The sequence below is a fragment of the Wolffia australiana genome, chromosome 10 (assembly GCF_029677425.1).
Source record: "Wolffia australiana isolate 7733 chromosome 10, ASM2967742v1".
Taxonomy (NCBI): Eukaryota; Viridiplantae; Streptophyta; class Magnoliopsida; order Alismatales; family Araceae; genus Wolffia; species Wolffia australiana.
Genome location: NC_135844.1, coordinates 2,388,889 through 2,411,864, shown reverse-complemented (window position 1 = coordinate 2,411,864; position 22,976 = coordinate 2,388,889). Strand labels below are relative to the sequence as shown.

At 40.2% G+C, this 22,976-nt stretch overlaps 2 protein-coding genes across 4 annotated transcripts; both read right to left on the bottom strand.

Moving 5' to 3' along the window:
* Positions 1–1,768: 1,768 nt before the first annotated feature.
* On the bottom strand, positions 1,769–5,654 carry LOC144708380 (Serinc-domain containing serine and sphingolipid biosynthesis protein). The gene is made up of 6 exons (XM_078581650.1): positions 5,314–5,654; positions 4,136–4,375; positions 3,805–3,916; positions 3,428–3,602; positions 3,100–3,340; positions 1,769–2,185 (listed from the first exon to the last, which is right to left on the bottom strand). The coding sequence occupies exons 1-6, from the start codon at positions 5,495–5,497 to the stop codon at positions 1,878–1,880; spliced, it is 1,260 nt and encodes a 419-aa protein (XP_078437776.1). The 5' UTR covers positions 5,498–5,654; the 3' UTR covers positions 1,769–1,877.
* Positions 5,655–13,235: 7,581 nt separating this feature from the next.
* On the bottom strand, positions 13,236–17,480 carry LOC144708456 (DnaJ/Hsp40 cysteine-rich domain superfamily protein). 3 transcript variants are annotated; one of them, XR_013582788.1, is made up of 4 exons: positions 17,237–17,480; positions 14,543–14,692; positions 13,688–13,873; positions 13,236–13,621 (listed from the first exon to the last, which is right to left on the bottom strand). XR_013582788.1 is itself a non-coding variant. In XM_078581787.1 (3 exons), the coding sequence occupies exons 1-3, from the start codon at positions 17,414–17,416 to the stop codon at positions 13,787–13,789; spliced, it is 417 nt and encodes a 138-aa protein (XP_078437913.1). In that variant the 5' UTR covers positions 17,417–17,480; the 3' UTR covers positions 13,650–13,786. The 3 variants fall into 3 exon arrangements, 1 of the variants encoding a protein (XP_078437913.1); XR_013582787.1 differs by having other exon boundaries at positions 13,236–13,605; XM_078581787.1 differs by lacking the exon at positions 13,236–13,621 and having other exon boundaries at positions 13,650–13,873.
* Positions 17,481–22,976: the final 5,496 nt, after the last annotated feature.

The following is a 22,976-nucleotide window of genomic DNA, read 5'->3' as shown; positions in this document are numbered from 1 at the left end:
CCCCTCCAATATAGCATTCTCCATCAATTGTGACAGACAGAAAATGCAATGCCCAAATGATGCTGAGTGGAAAGCTCTAAAACACATCCTTCACTATCTGAGTGGGATCATCCTCCATAGGCTTTTATCTCTATTGTCTCAGATTTTTGGGGAGTTCGACTCAGCAGCCACATCAGCAAACCTTAATCCTAACTTAACAAATAACAAAAAACAATTGAACACATGCCCAGATAATCAACTATTCTAGATATATTATCATTCAATCTCTATATGTTCAACTCTCTTCTATATAAACACTCCCCTCTCTCCTCAGTCCCTCTCTATATCTCTAACTCTATCTTGTCTTTGTCTATCTTATATCTACCTTATCTTTATCTCTCATCTGTCTTCACATCTCTCTTTAGTCTTTATCTATCTTATCTTTATACATATCTTTATTGTTTAATCTATAAATTTATCTTCTCTATCTTTCACCATATTTATGTACCTCCTCTATCTCTCTTTTTTTGTCTCTATATAACTCTATCATCTCTCTGTCTCTTCATCGACTCTTTTTAAACTGTTATCCTCTATCTCTCTCCATAAACACATTTTCTCTCTCTTCATATCTCTACACTACCTCAATTCTCCCTAGTCTTAAGGCTCGATTCTACAGAAAAAAATACACATTAAAATAACCGGTGGAACAAAGAATAAACACTGCTCGTCCGTGAGAAAATGTCTGTAATATGATCGGCAGACTTCACATAATAGGGGCATAATTCATGTAAAGAGTTTTAAACGTTATTATTAGTAGTTTAAGACTAGTTACTTGCACAAACCAAGACAAAAGCTTCTCCAAGAATTTTTTTTTTTTGAAATGATTCTCAAATTGCTATCACTGATTGGGACTTCTAAATTTGATCAGAGGAAGTTTAAACTTGATTCCTTGCACTAACAAAACTAAAAACTTCCCATTTAACACAAATCCCGAAGACATTCATTTAACTGATAAAAATATTTTTTTAGGCTTGCATATTTGCACAAACCAAAGCAAAAACTTACCCACACAAATCCCGATAATATATAGTTAACTGTTATCATCATATTCCACAAGCTTAAATTTTTTAATTTTCTATCACTACAAGGTTAGGCTTGCGTACTTGCACAAACCAAAGCAAAAGCTTACCGAACAACACACCCCTAAGAAAATATAAAGTAATTTGGAGATCCTCAAATCCCATGCATAAAAACAGGAAACAAAAGAAATTAAAAAACTAGATTGCAATCCCTAAACTGGATCTATAGAGTTCTAAGATTGATTACTTGCAAAAAACAAAAATTAAACTCTCCTCCCACCACCACAAATCTCCAAGAAGTAGTTAGTAATAGATAAAAGATAATCATATTCCACACAAACTTCTAAACTTGACCAACATAAGTTTAGGATTTGTTTGCTTGCACAAACCAAAGAAAAAGCTTCCCCAGCAACAAAAATCATCAGGAAGAAGCAATTAAAAAACAGTTTGGAACCATCTCTGATAGGGATCCCTAAAATGGATCCCTAGAATTCTAAGATTGATTACTTGCAAAAAACAAAAACTAGACTCTTCTCCCACCACCACAAATCTCCAAGAAGTAGTTAGTAATAGATAAAAGATAATCCTTTTTTTTTTAAAAGTGGATAAATAATCATACTCCACACAAACTTCTAAACTTGACCAACATAAGTTTAGGCTTTGTTTGCTTGCACAAACAAAAGAAAAAGCTTCCACAGCAACACAAATCATCAGGAAGAAGCAATTAAAAAACAGTTTATTATATCACACACAAACTTCCAGTTTGCCAGCTATGGCTAACATTCCCAGACATAAACAGATTAGAAAAGTATGTGCAGCTTAGAACTCCCTATCAGGGAAGAGGGCAGGGGCCACAAGGGACCAGATATAGAGGGCTGAAGTGGCCCACCCGGTCACGATACGTACCCACACAGAGGGCCAGCCCACATCCACCAACTTCCCACTCTCCCCCACCGATGTCGACCACCCGGTCAACAGCATTGCAGAGTACATGCTAGCCAGTGAGAATATCAAGTGGAAGAATGAGTACGAGTAGCTCACCGGCCTCGCTGCCTCCTTCTTCCCGTCTTCCTCTTCCCCGCCTGCCTCCATCTTGTCAAATGCCAGCAGTGGCTTCTGCCGCAACCCTGCATCATCCTCAATGACGTAAACGGTCTCCACCTTTAAGTTGACCCAAAGATTCAAGAAGTTCTAAGAATTTGATCCGATGTACAGCCAGCCGTACCCACTTACTAGGACGTAGACATGGTTGTTCTGTTTTGTTCGTTTGAAACGAACAAAAAATTCGCACAAAAGAACGTAGACATGGTTGTGCGAATTTGTGCGAATTCGCCATGGTTTGTGCGAATTCCCATAAAAAATTCGCACAAATTTCGCACATGGACGTAGACATGGTTGTTCAGGCCTTGTTCTTTGTTCCGTTCTTTTTTTTTGTAAAACGAACAACGTTCGCACATTCGCACAAATTCGCACAAAGCGAACAAAAAAACCGCACACGGGTCTGCAATGTTCAATTCGAATTTTTTTTTGTTCTGTTCAGAAAACCGAACAGAATGAACAGTTCGCACAAATTCGCACAAAAAGAACAGAATGACCACGTCTACTAGGACGAGGACAAGAGTGACATATTGTCCTCCTTGCCATTTGTTCTCATCGAAACGACGATGCCAATAATGATTTCATCATCAACATCATTCTTTTTCCGCGAATTGACGATCAACGATGATGATGACTCATCATCATTCTCTCGTCATTTTCTATCTCTTTACTCTTGTCAAAGAGCAACATCCTACCAAATAGGAAAAGTAGTGCCCTTGCTATTAGCCATGGTTTTGGCACAGTTGGTAAGCGCTTGGATATTAATAACTCTTTCAGATGACGAGGACGATGATGAGTCATCATCTTCATTTGTCATTCCTCTGTGGCTAGACTGAGGCGAATAATTCGTCCTCATAGATGACAAACTCGTCGTCGGCAATTCCTAAAGACTGGAAGAAATGGAATGGTCCAGAAACATTCAGAGATGGGCGAGCTGGGTGACCTTCGCGGGGAGAGCTGGGCGGAGAGAGGAGCGAGGTCGAGGAGCCAGCTCTGACTGCTGAGTAGACGACTGAAAGAATGGTGGTCAACAGCCCCAAAGTCATGCTCCCAGTGGAAACAGCCTTTGCATGGTGGTGCAACCCATTGCACTCGTACTCCCTCGGCTCGCTGGACAGTCCACTGTAGCAGAGATAGGTGCAGTACACAGAAATAACAGATGCTGGCAGAAGACTCCCATTAATCTGCCCAAAAAAAGAGAGACAATTTTGAGATTATTCAGACTTGTGCAACAAGATTGGAGTTTGAGTAGAAGTCTTTGGAGTTTGTGCCTTTGGGTGAAGAGCTACAATAGCAAAGATAACCCCAAGGATGAGGGTCATGACGATGAAGAACATGTTCAGGCTACAGTCTTGCCCTGATGGAGTGAACCAGTAGAACAACAACCCAGAGAAGGAGAAGGTGGCCAAATAGCAGACCAGTGATACGATCAACAGCGCCATATACCTGCCATTAAAAGAGAGAGAAATATTAGATTGATAGATGAGTAGATGGATGGATGGATCGATGGATGGACGTATGGTTGGATATATTTAGATAGATAGATAGAGATCGAGAGAGAGAGAGAGGGAGAGAAAGATATATCGATAGATATATAGAGAGTGAGAGATATAGATAGAGATAAAGAGAGAAGAGAATTAGAGAGAACCAGAATTGTTCATCTCTGTTGACCCAGTTGTCGTTCCAACCATGAACAAAATCAAGCAGAAGGACCACTTGGACGAGGAGAAACAGCCCTGATCCGAACTTAGAGATACCCTCTGCGAGAGAAAACATTGGTGAGTAATTTTACAATCCAGACGCTGATTAATTTTCATGGGCAACGAGAATAAAAGGAAATTATGAGAAGGCAATTACTGAAAAAGAAGAATATCAAAACCATCATTCAATTTACTAGATCATAAGAAAGCTGTTCATCTTTTGTGTATCATGTTATCAGAGATAGCAAGGTTTATAAGAAAAGAGAGAGAAAAACATACCATAGAAGCTGACGAGGCTGTTTGGAACAAAGAACATTAAAAACACCACGAAGAACCAGCAGACAATCTTTGCCGTCCACCCACCATGGTGAATCCTGTCCCTTGGATCTTTCTGGTTTTTGATTCCCATCATGATTATTGCAAGGATGGTGAAGAACACAAAATTTCCCAGACTGACGCGTAGGACTGCATCTGTCTCGAACCATTCGCGATCTGGTGTCCGGTGGAAATGATTAATCCCTAAAAAAACCCCACATATCAGTTCATCAAAATCCACATTCGACTAATTCAGTCAGACCATATTAGAATATCTCCGACCAAATAATCTTTTTTGGGGGGGACGAAGGCGCCACTCAAATGATTATTCCCTAAAAGCTCAAAAAGTCAGTACTTTGAAACCCTTGATCGAGTATTTCAAATAAACCAGACAAGAACTTCTCCGATCAAATCCTCAAACCAGACAAGCACAGTGAAATGTTTGATCTCTGAAAACCGCCAGAATTCAGTTCATTGAAACCCTTGACCGACTAATTCAATCAAAATCTTCAGATGATCTTCCCTCTTTTCTTCAGAAAAAAAAATCAATCAAACCAATCAAGAACATCTCCAATCAAGTAAACAAAATTTAGGGAAGAACACGAGAACTGAAATGATCAACGGCGAAAAACCCCAAAATTCAGTTCATCGAAACCCTAGATTTATTTAATCAAATCAAACAATAATAACGATCACCCATCAAAAGAACAAAATTCGGGAAGAAAACGCACATTTAAATGGTTAATCCTCAAAACCCCTCCAAAATATGTTCAACGAACCCCCAGATGGGCTGATTAGATCGAATCGAATGAAACATACACGACCACCCATCAAGAAAAAAATCCAAAAATTAGGGAAGAAGACGCACGTTGAAATGATTAATCCCCAAATCCCTCCGAAATTTAGTTCGACGAAACCACAGAGACTGATTAGACCAAATCAAAACGAAACATCCACGATCACCCATCAAGGAAAAATCCAAAAAAATTAGGGAAGAACACGCATGCTGAAGCGATTAATCCCCAAAGCCCACCAAAATTCACTTCAACGAAACCCCTGATGGGCTGATTAGACCAAATCAAATGAAACATCCACGATCACCCATCAATAAAAAATCCAAAAAATTAGGGAAGAACACGCACATGGAATCTTCTCCATGAGAGGGGCGGCGACCTCACGGAGAATCCATGAGAGGATGAGCGAAAGTGCGAACAATCCACAATATGCGATTCTAGCGGAGCGCCGGCTGATCCCCCCAACCACAGATCGGCAAGCTTCGCACGCGCACGCAGCGCAGCACGACGCCAGGCACGATGCTGCCCACATCCTATCACGATCAAGATCAAACAAGCAACAAAATCGCTTGAAATCCCAACGAATTCCTCGATCCTCTCCTAGAAATTCGACAATCAAAGCGAGAAGATAGATAGATAGAGCTAGAAAGAGAGAGAGTTCGACAGGTTTCTTATATGAGAGGATAACGTAGTTATCGGAGTATTTTTCTCCGAGGTCAATCTCTTGATGAGATAGAGAGATAGATAAAGAAATATATAGTTATATAGAGAGATAAATTAATAGATACATAAATAGATAGATTATAGAGACATATAAAGATAGATAGAAAGATAGAAAGAGATATATATATATATATATATATTGGTGAAATCTCAAGCTAGGTTTCTTGCTCGGAATTAGTTGAATCACCATCAGTGCTTAGAGCCGAACACTGAGCAGCCTTGATCTCTTGCAGCGGAAGCTTTTGCAATTGCTTAAGATCGCTTAGAAGGGGTTAGAAGAGATGGTGGTGCTAGGCACCGTCAATGAATAGGGTCATTGCATTTATATCATAAAGAGTACATCATCATTGGGGATAATTACATGGGGGAAGACGAGGGGTGTTACAAGGAACAAGACGAGGCGCCTTGCGCCAAGGTAATGTCGCCACACGGCCTCAGGGCCGCCGCTCCGCCTGCGCGCCCGCTTTGCCGCTACACAAGTGCGTCGGGCCAGGCGCCGCGCGCCCGCGGGCCTGGCGATCACGCACGCCACCCCTGCCTTGACGATCACACACGCCACCGGCACCCGTGTCGACACTCAAGTGCGCAGTCTGCGCGACGCCACCGCATTTGACGCACCCGCGCACAGCGCTTCCTGCTCCCGCGTGCAGCGCTCGGCGCTTGCGGGTAGCGTTGGCGCCCACGCGTGGCGCTTGGCATTGGTGCGCAGCGCTTGGGGCGCGTGCGCACACACCGTTCAGCCCGCGTGCCCAGCACGCACGGACCGTACCTGATCCGTCGCCCCTTGGGCGCGGACGAGCACGTGCACAGTCTGCAGTGAATCACCATCGACAGTGGCAATGGCCTGAATAATCAGGTATTGGGCATCGCTACCCATTATGACTCAGTCCTTAAAAATGTTGTGAGCCGAAATACAACGGACACGCCCTCCCAATAAGCACGTAGGCCTCTGAGCAGGGAATGCCGCCTAGTTAGGAGCCTAACAATAGATCATAGAGACTTATTGCTCCGGACTGTCCCGGATGTGGACGAAGGACGGACGGGACGAATTTTGTCCCATCCTATGTCCGACATAAGCTCAGGGACAAAGGACAGGACGGTTTTTGTCCACCGACAAAAATCCGTCCCGTGCAATGATCTTGGGACGATTTTTCGTCCCATCCAGTCCTCCCGAGACGATTTTTCGTCCCGAAATTCTAGCCGGGACGAAAAAACACATTTTATATATTTAATAGATTATAATATATTATAAATTGTCCTTGCAAGGCCACGTGGCAACATCTCAACCGCCGGATGTGAATCCAGCGGTTTTCCGTCCATTGTCAGGAGACCTCCGGACGCATGATTTTTTCGTCCCATGGAATGAAAACCGTACCGTTCGGAGGGTCCCCGGACGAATTTTAGTTCCAAAATCTGTCCTTATCCTCGGGGGGGATGATGTTTTCGTCCCGTGATGAAAAAATTGTCACGTCCGCGTCCCTGATCTATATAGACACTATAGTTTCGGATCCTCTGGGACGTGGATGATGGACGGGACGGGACGAAGGTCGTCCCGTCTAACATCCGGAATCAGTGCAGGGATACGTACGGGACGGTTTTTCCGTCCGAGACCTCCGGACCGGACGATTTTTTTTGTTCGAGTGGACTAACACCGTCCCGCCACTTAGTCTCGGGACGAATTTCCGTCCCGGTTTTCGTCCAATCCCAGGACGAAAAATTGTCCCGTCCGCGTCCCTGCACTATAATAGAGACATATAAAGATAGATAGAAAGATAGAAAGAGATACATATAGATATATATAGAGACATAAAAAGATAGATAGAGAGAGATCGATTGATATATCAGAAAATAAAGTAGTTATCTCCTTATCGGAGTATTTTTTCTGAGGTCAACTCTCTTGCTGCGATAAATAGAGAGATATGTAGATACATAGATAGATACTTAACTAAGTACATATACACCTACATGTGTATGTATACCTACATATACATATCAACATGCATACATACATAATACATTCATATGAAACACATGCATATCATACATAGATAAGCATACTGATATATATTTATATATATACAGATAGGTAGATATGTTACTAGGTATACACATACCTACGTGCCTACATATAACTACATACATACATATAAACATCCTTACATACATTCATACGATAAAAACATACGTATCAAACATACCATACATAGCACACATTGATAAATAGATAGAAAGATAGAGATATAGATAAAAATATACATATACCTACATACATGCATGCCTACATACGCACATATACCAACTTATGTACATCCACACTTACATACATACATGCATACATAGCATACATACAACACATTACAAAAGTAGCATACATTTGTACATATGCATGCATGTTCTGTTTTGTGATGTATGGTATTTATATACATATGTGCGTATTTTTTGTATGTACCTCTGTATGCTACGTTTGTTATGTATACATAACATAACATACACACATATTTACCATATATACCATAGATAACATACATAACTTACATACATACATACCATAGATAACGTACACACCGTACATACAAAGATAAATAACATACATATGTACTTACCATACATAACATACATACCATACACTCCATACATACATAAACAGAGAATATGAAAGAAAGAAGATAGGTAGATAGAAAGATAGATGGAGGGGTTAGACAGCGAGAGACAGAGAAAGAGGCTAGATAGATAGAGAATGAGAGATGGTAGAAAGAGAGAGAGAGGGAGAGATGGAACGGAGAGGGAGGTTCTAGATAGAGAAAGAGAGGGAGAATAGGAAGAGAGAGACCTACTAAACAGAGGGAGGGAGAGAACGTCTAGACAGAGAAAGAGAAGGAGAGAGGAGAGAGAGGCGAGCTAGTGAAGGACAGGGAGGGAGAGATAGGCCAGCTATGGATAGAAAAAGAAGCAAGCTAGAGATAGAGAAAAGGAGGCTTGCTAGAGAGAGAGTAACTAGATAGAGAGAGAGGGAGGCTAGATAGAGAGAGTCGCTTGATAGAGAGAGAGACTTTTTAGAGAGATATAGAGGCTCTAGAAAAATGTGTGTATGTGGCTAGATAGAGAGAAAAATTGTATGAGTGTGTGTGGCTAGTTAGAGAGAGAGAGTGTGTGTGTGTGACTAGATAGAGAAAGAAAGTGTGTTAGTGCGTGTGGCTTGATAGAGAGAGAGTTGTGTGAGTGGCTACATAGAGAGATAAAGTGTGTGTGTGGCTAGATAGAGAGATAAAGTATGTGCGTGAGTAGATAAGAAAGAGAAAGTGTGTGTGGGTAGATGGAGTGATTAAGTGTGTGAGCGTGTGTGTGGTGGTGGCAACATCAACACACCATCTTCGGGCGCGCCTCCACCGTCATCCGAGACATCCTGCATCATGACTTGTCGTCAACGCCAACTACAGAACCGTCCTGATGGCGACTACGTCAACACAACGGCATCGGACGCACCTCCACTTACACACGAGATGTCCCCCATCATGACACGTCGTCAATGCCAATTGCAGAGCCACCCTTTGATGTGACAAGTTGACACATCGCCTACGTCCACGTGATGGTTATCTTTAATCTTATTTTCTCTTTCCTCTAAGGCCTATACATAGGCAAATGTCGCAAGAAGCACTTGATGATTTTTATTTCAAGAATTGAAGTTTTCTTCTTGAGAGATTTTCCCTAACCTTCCTTCCTTTAGAGTCACCGCTGCAGCCGCCGCCGCAGCCGCCGCCGCAGCCGCTACCACTGCCAAGAGAAGAATTTTTGATCGTCTGCGCTGCCTGTATCTGTGCCCACGTGCACGTTCTTCCGCTAACACCGTTGGCCGCCCACCCACACAGACCGCCACCACGCAGGCCATCCGCCCACACGCAGGCCGCTTGCCCTATCAGGTCGCCCGCCGCGCAGGCCACCCGCCCGCACGCAGGCCGCCCACTCGCGCAGGCCGGCCGCCGCATAGGCCACCCGCCTTCGCTGGCCGCCAGCCCTCGCTCATTGCCCGCTGCGCAGGCCGCCCGCCCTCGCAGACCGCCCACCTGCGCAGGCCGCCCACCTGCGCTCATTGCCCACCGGTCAAGCGTGCGCCGCCCTTACAGCCACCCGCACCCAACATCACGACCATCTACTTCGGCATTCACGCCGCTCACCTGCGCCCTTGTGCTCGCCTGGCCACTCATCTTCGTGCTCGTCATCGACGCTTCGAGAATTCCCCGCAACCTCGTCACACACTATCTAGTGCTGAGGTACTTCTGCACTCTGTGGTGTCCCGTGTTCGTCATCCAGTATTCTTCGAGTGTTCGTCCACCGCCGTCGGATTTGTTTTTGGATTTTGAATCTTCAAGCGAATAGATTGAGTAGGTCTTGAATCTTCTAGCGATTGCCGCTCGAATTTATTGATTTTGGTGCTTTGCATCACCACGGTGGTTGTAAGACAATACTCCCGCCCTCGACGAGGAAAGGGGCTGCACCATCATTATTTTTTGTCGAATTTAAATCCTCGGATTCGAACGCGTGATTTGTGGTCTGTTTTATCATATTCCTACACTAGATTATCCTGATATCTAGTTACACCTCGTCATCTTGCATCTGTTCTCCACTCATTCTGCATCAGTGTGGCTTGATAGAGATAGAGGCTAGTTAGAGAGAGAGTTGTGTGTGTGGCTAGATAGAGAGATAAAGTGTGTGTTGTTTGATAGAGAGATAATGTATGTGTGTGGCTAGATAGAGAGAGAACGTGTGTGTGGATAGATGGAGAGAGAAAGTGTGTGAGTGTGTGTGGCTACATAGAGAGATATAGTGTGTGTGGCTAGATAGAGAGATAAAATATGTGTGTGGCTAGATAGAGAGATAAACTATGTGAGTGACTAGATAGAGAGAAAAAGTGTGTGGGTAGATGGAGAGAGAAAGTGTGTGAGTGTGTGTGGCTTGATCGAGAGAGAGGCTAGTTAGAGAGAGAGGTGTGTGTGGCTAGATAGAGAGATAAAGTGTGCGTGTGTTGTTTGATAGAGAGATAAAGTATGTGTGTGGCTAGATAGAGAGAGAAAGTGGGTGTGGGTAGATGGAGAGAGAAAGTGTGTGAGTGTGTGTGGCTTGATAGAGAGAGAGTTGTGTGAGTGGCTACATAGAGAGATAAAGTGTGTGTGTGGCTAGATAGAGAGATAAAAGCTAGAGAGAGAGATACAATGTGTGTGTGCAGCTAGATAGAGAGAGAGAGGGGGGAGAGAGAGACAAAGAGAGAGGGGCTAGTTAGAGAGAGGGGAGAGAGAGAGAGAGAGAGAGAGAGAGAGGGGCTAGTTAGAGAGAGGGGAGAGAGAGAGACAGAGAGAGAGAGAGAGAGACAGACAGACAGAGAGAGGGAGACAGAGAGAGAGAGAGAGAGGGAGAGAGGGAGACAGAGAGAGACAGGGAGTGACACAGAGAGAGAGAGAGAGACAGACAGACAGAGAGAGGGAGACAGAGAGAGAGAGAGAGAGAGAGAGAGAGAGAGAGAGAGAGAGAGAGAGAGAGAGAGAGAGAGAGAGAGAGAGAAATATATACATGAAATTTGGAAAGACAAGGGTCTTCGCTGGTCTTCCTTGTATCCGGCCCGTGGCCGTCTCTGCCGGCCCCCCACAACGACGTTGTCAAGGTGCGCCCTCTTCACTTCCACTCTAACCCCAAATCTCTCCAATTCGCAATACCAGCTCAGTTTTCCCTCTTCTCCTCCTCGTTTTCTTTCGATTCAGCGTTCAAATTCACCCGTGAAAGATATCGTAGCTCGGCAAACGAGATTCATTCGCCGGATCTATCGAAATTCATCCTTTTCTCTGACGCGATTGCCCATCTGTGCAGGGAGGACGAATTTAGAGGTTGTGAAATGAATAAATAATCGATCTAATAGACACCGATCAAGCTTGGATTCGCGCCAGAAATTCACTTTTTCTCAATAAAGATTTAGAAACAGATAAAGCGTATAAATTTCTCGATTCTTCTTCCGCGTTCTGGCGCTTTTCTAAACACGATCAATTATTCGTATATTTATTTCACCTCTTCGGGTCTCTTGCCTTCCGGATTTCTCAAAATTATGCGGATTGACTTCAATTTGATCGTCCGATTATTGATCCACCGAGCACAATCTATATGAACGCAGGATCAAGTTTATGGGGGATAATTCTCGATGTTTTCTTTTTCGGATTTGTCTCTGTTTAAATTTCGATTATGCTCATTAACTTCAGCCGGTCGTTAGATTTCGGATCCGGAAAAAATAGAGGACTATTCCTCCTAATCTTGGTCCTGCATTTATATAGATTGTTTTCTTTTTCGGATTTGTCTCTGTTTAAATTTCGATTATGCTCATTAACTTCAGCCGGTCGTTAGATTTCGGATCCACGGAGCACAATCTATATAAATGCAGGACCAAGATTAGGAGGAATAGTCCTCTATTTTTTCCGGATTTTTCTATCAATTGATCGTTCGATTACTCCAATTAACTTTACATGATCGTTTCATTATTGATCCGCTGGACCTAATCTCTTTAGTGCAGGATCAAGATTGGGTGGAATGGTCCTCTTTTTGCCGGATTTCTTTCAATTGATCATTCGATTATGCTGATTAACTTCAACTTGATCCTTCAATTACTGATCCGCCGAGCAAAATCTATAAATGCAGGATCAAGATCAAGGGAAATGGTTCTTGATGCAGTGTCATCTCCTCATCGGAGATCTCTAAACCCCCAATTTCACACTCTGGGGAAGAGATCGATCATCAAAGATGATCTAGGAAGCTGGTCGATCTTGATCAACCGCCACCGTTTCCTTCTAATTATGCTCGTTCTTCTGGCCTTTGTCTGCTCTGTCTATCTCTACTTTGCTGTTACTCATGGCAGCGCCGCCGAATCTTGCGCCGCCATGTCCGGCGTCGCGAGAGCCCAGTGCCAGGCCAGATACTCTTCTCAAAGAGGGAAGCTCAGACTCCTATAAACACTCCAATCTGGGGAATTCAAGTATGATTTCTTCTCATTTTTCAAGTTTCTTTAATTTTTTTCCTGGATACTGTTTCAGCATTGAATGGATTATTCTTTGTTGTAATTCTATGTAATATGGTTCTATCATTTATAATCTTGGCGAGTATTTTTTCCGACTTGCGCATTTTTGCAAACGTGATTCAAACATGATGACCCAGGAAGTAATATGTCAGAGATTTATGATGGGGCATTAAAGTTCTCTTTTTTCTTCATGTCTCTCTCTGCCCATCATACTTTGATCTTAGGAACAGATATGACGTCCATGGTTTAATCTGGCCGTATAACTTTGTGAAGTGACTTGATGATATGTATGTATACACAAGCAAATAGCTTCTGAATAATTTTATAACATCTTATAATATTCATGCGGATACATGGCTCTGGGAACTGATAATATCCATATGAACATCTGATTAGTTTCCAAGAGCCCCATGATATCCATAGGTTGTATGGATAAAATAATTTTGGAACAATGATGTATGGCTACATTCATACACAGCCATTAATATCCATATATGACTTGATAATAACACATATGAGTGGTTTCTACTATCGCAATGACATCTATATGTACTTTGGTACAATCCCCATCATATTTGGGACATTTTCGTTATTTTACCCTTGAGGGGTATTTTAATTATTTTCCACTCTTCATTATTTTAGTCATTTTCCCTGTAAATGTAAGTTGTTGGTTCTCATATCTCCTCTGGTGATGCTCTCTTCCTCCCACTCCGAGTTCCTGAAGATGATCTTACTGCCAGTTCTCTATCCCTATCTTTTATGGTAAGAAAGCTCTGCTTCTTATCATACTTATGGGTACCTTAGCTTTCGGATTGGCATGATATCCGTGCATGCATATGGGTTTAGCTTTGAAGAACGCCATGACATCCCTACATACATAGGGATCTGTATCATTGTAGAGCAAAGACACCAGTGCAAAGTGTAAAAATGAACTTTCAAAGTTAACTTTACATAAGAATGTAGTATAAATCTCCCGGCACGGCGGTACTCCTCATCGTGTGTACATGAGAGAGAGATGATGTACATGTCATATCATGGTATAGATGATGTTCATACATCATGAGGCTTCGCGGGGGGCTGGCCGAGCCACTTGGCTCTGAATCCTGTTCCTTTGCAGTCTGGGCAGGATTTTGAACCCTGCAACAGAGTCCATGGTAAACTTTACCCACTTTAACACATTTCCCAGAAGTAACTAGAAAGAGCAGAGCGGGATAAATAGATCTAGAGAGAGATAGAGAGAGAAAGTGAATGGATTGAAATAGTGACTTCACATGCAAAGAGAGAGAAAATCAATGGAGAGTAGACATGGTTGTTCTGTTCTGTTCGTTTTAAACGAACAAAAAATTAGCACAAAAGAACCTCACAGGTCCTCGTTCTTTGTTCTGGTCTTTTTTTCCCAAAAACGAACAAAATTTGCACATTCGCACAAAACTAGAACAAAATTTGCACAAAGCGAACAAAAGAACTGCACACGGGTCTGTGCGATGTTCTGTTCGAATTTGTTTTTCTGTTCGTAAAACCGAATAGAACGAACAATTCGCACAAAAAGAACAGAACGACCATGTCTAATGGAGATTAAAGGAGAAAGAGGAGAGAGGAACAAGAATAGAGACAGACATAGTGGGGGAAGAGGGAGGATAGATGGGGATGTAAATGAGGTAGAGAGAGAAAGATGGAAACTGATTGGAAGCTAGAGAGAGATCCACAAGAGGAGAAAAGGGATACTGAGTGGAAGAAATCCTGCACCATAAGAGAAATATAGATAGAGAAACAAAATAATGGGTAGAGAGATGAGAGAGAGATAACCTTGCCGGCGCAGATAACGCAGGTTGTGTTCCTCGACGGAAACTCGCATAGCATGTTGTCGCCGATGATGAAGAACCCGGTCCCACCGCACCACTTGCACTCCATGTGTCCCTTCGACGCGCACGAAGAACACGGAATCGGCCCCGGTTGCTGATTACCACCCATCAGAATAAAAATCTAACTTTATGTATCGGATAATCTAGTTCATTACATGAAAACTCAAGAGAAAAATTAACGTTTAACAAACCAGTAAACATTGTTAAGCTATAATCAATAGCAAGCGTGCTATTAACCTTTACTGGACTTAGGCAGGATCTTGAACTCAACAAAGTTCCTAATATCCATCTCTATCTCTATCTCTATTTCTATCTCTATCTCTATCTCTATCTCTATCTCTATCTCTACCTCTACCTCTACCTCTACCTCTACCTCTACCTCTACCTATACCTCTACCTCTACCTCTACCTCTACCTCTACCTCTACCTCTACCTCTACCTCTATCTCTATCTCTATCTCTATCTATATCTCTATCTCTATCTCTATCTCTATCTCTATCTATATCTCTATCTCTATCTCTATCTCTATCTCTATCTCTATCTCTATCTCTATCTCTATCTCTATCTCTATCTCTATCTCTATCTCTATCTCTATCTCTATCTCTATCTCTATCTCTATCTCTATCTCTATCTCTATCTCTATCTCTATCTCTATCTCTATCTCTATCTATATCTATATCTCTATCTCTATCTCCATCTATATCTATATCTCTATCTCTATCTATATCTATATCTCTATTTATGATTAGATTTATTTTCTCCATTTTCTAATTCAGCAAAGTTCCCAATTTCTTTATTTGCTCTTTTATTTCTAGGCTCTTTCATATTTCTAGTTCAGTAGAGTCCCCATCTCTCATTGATTTCTAAAGCCTGGCTCATTGTTTGTTTCCCAATCCATTTTCCACAGAAATGAAAATACCACATTTTGATCTGATGATTTCTCCTAGCCTTTTTCTAAATACTATTTAAAAACGACACAATTTGAATATAATAAATATAACAGAGAAAAAGGATTGGGTATTTTAGTGGAAAATCATCAAAAAAATATTCATACTGCACGAGGAGGAATACTAATATTAGCATAATGCCCAAATTGTTCGCCGGTTAGAATATTGAATTATCTAGGACACAAAATTTTAAAATTCGCCCAATTATTTTTGGATTGAAGAACAATCAGTTGATGATTTTCTCCGATCAAGACATAAAAAAACTAAAATCGAAAAAAAATTACATTGAATTTCTTTCGGACAAGAGAAATAAAATAAAATTATAAAAGCGGTTAATACTCCTGGATGAAAGAACAATAAACTGACAATTGTTCTTCGATAAAGACGAATAAAAAATCTCTAAAACGCGGGTAATAGTCTTGGATTGAAGAGCAACCCAATTGACGACTGTATTTGAAAATTTCTAAAACCAAACAATTCTTTAATAAATCGAATAATTCTTAAACCCGGGAAATAATATCGGAATCAAGAACAAACATATAGCGATTGATCTTCGAACACAAGAAATAAAAGAAAACTGTAAAACGCCGATAGTACTCTCGAACCGAAGAACAACCAATAGACGATTGTTCTTCGATCAACAGAAATCAAATAATTTTTTAAAACATAGGAATCAAGAACAAACATACATCGATAGAGCTTCGAACAGAAGAGCTCAAAGAAAAAAAAAACTCTAAAACGAGGAGAATACTCTCGGGCCGAAGAATAATCAATCGACAATCGTTCGTCGATCAGGGAAGAAAAACTGTCAAATTATCGAGAAAAAGAGACAAAAAGAGGAGAATCAAACCTGAGAGATGAGCCAGAAATCAACTATTTTCAAAGACCCGGGATATAATATTGGAATCAAGAACAAACATAAAGCGATTGTTCTTCGAACGGGAGAAATTCTTTTTAAAAAAATCTTAAACGAGGAGAACAATTAATCGAGGATTGTTCTCCGATCAGGGGAGAAAAACTGTCAAAAAAGGTCAAACTAACGAGGAAAAAAGTACAGAAAAATGGAAAATCAAACCTGAGAGAGCCAGAAATCAAATAGTTTTAAACCCCCGGATACAATATTGGAATAAAGAACAAACATACAGCGATCGTTCTGAGAACAGGACATATTTAAACAAAAAAACTCTTGAACAAGGAGAATACTGTCGGACAGAAGAACAAGCAATCGACGATCGCTCATCGATCAGAAGAGAAAAATCCGTCAAATTAACGAGTAAAAAAGACAAAAAACGGGAAAATCAAACCTGAGAGAGAGAGCCAGTAATCAAAAATTTTCTAAAACCCGGGATATAACATCGGAACCAAGAATAACCATAAAGCGATAGCTCTTCGAACGGGAGAAATTTTTTTAAAAAAAACTCTTGAAAGAGGAGAACATCAATCGAGGATTGTTCTTCGATCAGGGGAGACAAACTGTCAAAAAAAGCGTCAAATCAACAAGTAAAAAAGACAGAAAACGGGAAAATCAAACCTGAGAGATGAGCCAGAAATCAAATATTTTCTAAAACCCGGGATATAATATCAAAATGAAGAACAAACACAAAGCGATTGTTCTTCAATTCGGGGAGAAAAACTGCCAAAAAAGGTCAAATTGAGGAGAAAAAAAAAGACAAAAAAAGGGGGAATCAAACCTGAGAGATGAGCCAGGTCTGCTCCATCCTCTTGACGAACTCGGAGGGGCTCTCGGGAGAGTCGAGAACGGAGCCCTTGGCGGCCACGGCAATGGGGATCCGACGGCGGAAGACGCGAGATGGAGATCGGGGGCAGGATAAGCGGGCGGGGAAGCGGCCGCAGGAGCAGCAGATCGCCATTGAAGGAAGGGCTGAAGCTTAGAGGTGCTCTGGTATCTTTAATCTTTGCTTCCGACGGCGTTTCGGGCGGAATAAAAAGCGTTTATTCTGCTTTTTTTTGTTTTTGTTTTTTTGTTTTTTTTGGGGGAGTCGTGAATGACCGAGTCCTGATCTTTGGTAGGAAAAACGCGGTCAGCGGTCAGACCGAGTTGGGGACCGAATTAGATATATATCTCTCTCTCTCTCTCTCTCTCTCTCTCTATATATATATATATATATATATATATATATATATATATATATATATATATCTATCTCTCTCACACACACACACTCTCTCTCTCTCTCTCTCTCTCTCTCTCTCTCTCTCTCTCTCTCTCTCTCTCTCTCTCTCTCTCTCTCTCTCTCTCTCTCTCTCTCTCTCTCTCTCTCTCTCTCTCTCTCTCTCTCTCTCTCTCTCTCTCTCTCTCTCTCTCTCTCTCTCTCTCTCTCTCTCTCTCTCTCTCTCTCTCTCTCTCTCTCTCTCTCTCTCTTTCTCTCTCTATCTCTCTCTATCTTCTCTAACTCTCTCTCTATCTCTCTCTCTCTATCTTCTCGAACTCTCTCTATATCTCTCTCTCTATCTTTGTCTCTAACTCTCTCTCTCTCTCTCTCTCTCTCTCTCTCTCTCTCTCTCTCTCTCTTTCTCTCTCTATCTCTCCCTCTCTCTATCTTTGTCTCTATCTCTCTCTATCTCTCTATCTCTCCCTCTCTCTATCTTTGTCTCTATCTCTCTCTATCTCTCTCTATCTCTCTCTCTTTCTCTTTCTCTCTCTAACTCTCTCTATCTCTATCTCTCTCTATATCTCTCTATATCTTTGTCTCTAACTCTCTCTCTATATCTCTCTCTATCTTTGTCTCTGACTCTCTCTATCTCTCTCTCTCTATATCTCTCTCTATCTTTGTCTCTAACTCTCTCTATCTCTCTCTATATCTCTCTCTATCTTTGTCTCTAACTCTCTCTCTATATATATCTCTCTCTATCTTTGTCTCTAACTCTCTCTATCTCTCTCTCTCTCCTTGTCTCTAACTCTCTCTCTCTCTCTATTTCTCTTTATCTTTCTCTCTCTATCTCTCTCTCTATCTCTCTCTATCTCTCTCTATCTCTCTCTAGCTTTCTCTATCTCTCTTGATAACATGATAACTACATGTATATTTTTATAGATTTTATATGGTTTGGTATTATTAATTTAGAATTTATCATGTTATCACTCTAATTAACTAAATATTTATGCACTAGCTATAAATTCTAATTTTTGCACATCATGGTTATTTTTTACTTAACTCCTTGACTTCTTTGAAGTCAAGCAATTATAGTACTGATGAGTATTCTATAGTTTCACATGTACAGAAATTTACAAGAATGAGAAGATGGTAACTCTTGAAGAGTTGGAGAACTTATGTGACCTTAGTGATTCTACAAAGAGGCTTGAAAGGATCAAGTGGAGTTGTTGACCTTCAAAAGAGAAATCTGAGGAAGATGGGCCACCATCTGACCTGTCCATTGGGCTCTCAAAAGCCTTATAAAGAAAGAAGCTAAATATTAAAAGGGGAAACTCCCAATCAATGGAGAAAAAGATGCAAAATGGCAGGAAAAGATAATAGAAAATGCCCAAAGGGTATTTTAGTAATTCTCCAAATACATAAATAGACTTTTTCTCCATTTCCCCTCATTCTGGACATGCTCTAGCAAGTGGCTGGCCAGAAGGACAAGGCATTTTTCAGAATCCCCGTTGTTCAACCTGCTTAATGTAAGCTTACAGAAGTTTTCTCTTAATCTCATCTCTTGTTTGCATTGAAAAACGCCTGATCCTGGTGAAATATAAGGATATATACTTGAGAAGAAGCATTGAGGGTCAGTAAACTTGCATTTGAGGCTTTATGATCTTAGATTTCTACTTTCTCCATCATTTCTCATCCATTTACCCTTAAAATTCATCACTTTCCCGCTCTAAACACTCATTTTCTCTACTTTATCTCTCTAGAATAGGTTTTCTCTCTCTCTAGTCCTTCATACATATCCATAGTTCGTCCCCTAAAATTTTCATAAAAAATCCTTCACTTACACTTTCAAATTCTATCTAACTCCTACACTCTCTCTTCATTTTCTCTCTCTCTATGTCCTCATTCCTGTCTGTTCTCTCTCTAGAATTAGTTCTTTCTCTCTATAGACCATCCATATCCATAGTTCATCCCCTGAAATTTTTATTAAAAAACTCCTTCATTTACACCTTCAAATTCCCTCACAAACTCTCTCTTTACCATCTCTTCATTTTCTCTCTCTATCCTCTCATTTCAACCTTTTCTCTTTCTAAACACGATTATTTCTCCCTCTAAAATATCTTCCTTTCTCGTTCTAGATCCTCAAACATTCTCTACTTCGAATTCCAAAAAATAATCGCATTAAAATATCATTTTTATCCTTTCAAAACTCAAAATGTCTGTCCTCTAGCCGCCATTGTGCGGTGTCGTGCCCGTGCGGCAGGGACAACCCTCTGTCCGCCATTCCACGCGCGGGCATCGGACACGACCGCAGGGCACAGGGTAGCCCTGTGCAGGACTTAGCCAAATCGGCTAAGTCCTGACCATAGGGTTAAGCCCAATAGGGGTTAACCCCATTCGGCTAAGTCTTCACTTAGCCAAATTGGGCTAACCTTAGTGGGCTGACCCGCCGGCCCATCTGGCCTGCTGCCGCCGCCACTCCGCCGCTGCCGCCGCCGCTCCGCCACCGTCGCCAGTGATCGCCGTAGTAGGTAAATAGCATATTTTTAGTATTTAAAAATTATAAAAAATAGTAAAAATCAGAGAAATAAAAAGAAAATTAATTTCTGCATTTAAAAATTCAAAACAAATTAGAAAAAACCCAGAAAATTCATACAATCAATTTACAGTCATTTCAACACCTAAGACAATTCTTAAAAAATCTATAAATCTCGTTTTTAATATTTATAGTGGTTTTTTGGTGTAAATTAAATTCCAGAAAATTCTAAAACTATTTATTTTTTATTTATTTTGTTAAGAAAAAATATGAAAAATAGTGCAAAAATATTATTTTGTATTTTTCTTTGTATTTTTTCTTCAACTTAAATCATAGGAAATTATAAATGTTACATAAAAATCTAAAAAAATCCCAGAAGAAATTATATGTTCCACTTTTAAAATCATTGTCTTCACCCCAAGCTTGAGAAGAAATTCTAAAATTAAATTTGTTCCTCTCTGTGGATCGACCCATTACTTCCCTATATTAATTATAGAGTATTTAAGCGGAAAATTTTCATAAATATTGTTGGTTAAGTCTGAATCAAAACGACATAAAAGCCCTAAAATTTGACTTATCAGCTCTCTATCTATCTCTCTCTATCTCTCTATCTCTCTATCTATCTATCTATCTCTCTCTCTCCATCTTTCTCTCTATCTATCTATGTCTCTCTATCTCTCTCTCTCTATCTTTCTCTCTATCTCTCTCTCAATCTCTCTCTATCTATCTATCTCTATCTGTATATATCTCTCTCTATCTATCTCTATCTATCTTTCTATCTCTCTCTCTATCTTTCTCTCTACCGCTCGCTCTATCTTTCTCTCTCTCTATCTCTCTCTATCTTTCTCTCTCTCTATCTCTATCTTTCTCTCTCTCTTTATCTTTCTCTCTCTCTATCTTTCTCCCTCTCTATCTCTCTCTCTCTCTATCTCTCTCTCTAACTCTCTCTATCTTTCTCTCTCTCTCTCTCTATCTTTCTTTGTATCTTTCTCTCTATCTCTTTCTCCATCTTTGTCTCTATCTCTCGCTATCTCCCCTTCTATATCTGTCTCTCTATCGCTCTCTCTCTTTATATCTCTATCTCTCTCTCTAAGTCTCTCTCTTTGTCTTTCATAGATTTTCTCTCTCCCTCTCTTTCTCTCATAGTCTCTTTCTTTCCCTCTCTTTCTCTTTCTCTCATAGTCTCTCTTTCTCTCATATCCTCTCTCTCTCTCTCTTTCTCTAATAGTCTATCTTTCTCTCATATCCTCTCTCTCTCTCTCATAGCCTCTCTCTATGAAGGGAAGATTAGAAGAATAAAAGTTGTTCTAGTTTGAGTTTTCAATTCAAACTGGTGATTACTGTAAACTAATTATTTTTATTTTTAATTATTTATTTCAGGTATCATGGAGACAATTTCATTTTTAAAATGCCTATAAATTAAAAGTTGTGAACTTTTTAAATGATTTTTATGGCCTAAAAAGTTTTTAAAAAGTTAAAGGCAGCAGCTGACGTGGATATAGCAATGCAGAGGCGTTCTACCCAGCCAACACAACTACATGAGCCCAGTGCATCACCTATGTGGCATAGGGTAGGAGGCTAAGATGATTTAATTTGTACTGATTTTAGTATTATACTTTTCCAGAAATTTGAATATTTATACATGGGATTACTATTTCTAAGTTCTATGCTGGTACCATGGAAGAACACGAGTCATTGGATGATGATCTAACGATCAAGACTTGGACCTCAATATGGACCACATGATGTAGATGATGCCTCTTGTGTGATGCCATGTGGCATCATCTAGATCGTCCAGTTTTGTTACAAGAAATGAACGACCAAGATCTCTCACATCCATATGAGTATGTTTAAGTTTTTTTCTCTCTTTATTAGAGAGATTCCTAAAAAATCATTGATCGATTGTGTAGTCATGTTTCTTTTGTTAAGAATAGAGTGATTAGTATTGTTGAATTGTTGATGCTTGTCTTGGTGAAAAGTTCTTGGCAATCTATCACAAGCAGATGGAGAATCATCATCAACACGTCATAACACATCAAAAGAAAAGAATAAGGAGATTGAAAAGCTTTGAACTTGATTTATGGCTGAATTTTTGGGGTTTTGGGTTGGAAAGATGTAGTTTTTTGTTTTGATTTAGAATGAGCCAAAATTTCAATTAGATTATAAAAAATAGAGATTTTGATTGAATCTTCACAATTTTTCATCAAGTTTTGCCACATTTTTTTGCACCAACCTTCAGTGACATTTTTCTAGATGCATTCTACCAAATTTGGTCACTTTGATAACCTCAGTTAACCAAATCTATCACTTTTGGTCTTAGCAGACGCAGCCTTGAGTCCTCTTTACTTTGATATATAATAATAAGAATTCCATTGAGATCCATAGTATGGTATTCAAACCACCAAATTACATCATCTAATTATTAATATTAATTTTTATGATAAAGCCTTTACTTTGAAAAATTAATATTAATTTCTATGGTCTAAAAAAATTCCCAGTTCACATGATAATTATCCTTTATTTCTGTAGTTTCTCAAAATATAATATTCATAAAATTATGTAACCATCTTAACCCAAAATTTACCTAAACTCAATGAGTTGGTCAAATTCCATGCTTTGAATTCTCCATCTATTTTCTTCTTATTTAAAAATTACAAAATTTTTAATTAATACTTACATTATCCTCTTTCTGAAAATATAATAATTTTGAAAAGTTTCTGTTGAAAATTAATGAGTTAATTTGGTCAACAGAGTCACATGAGTTGTCTTGATCATTGGTTTTTT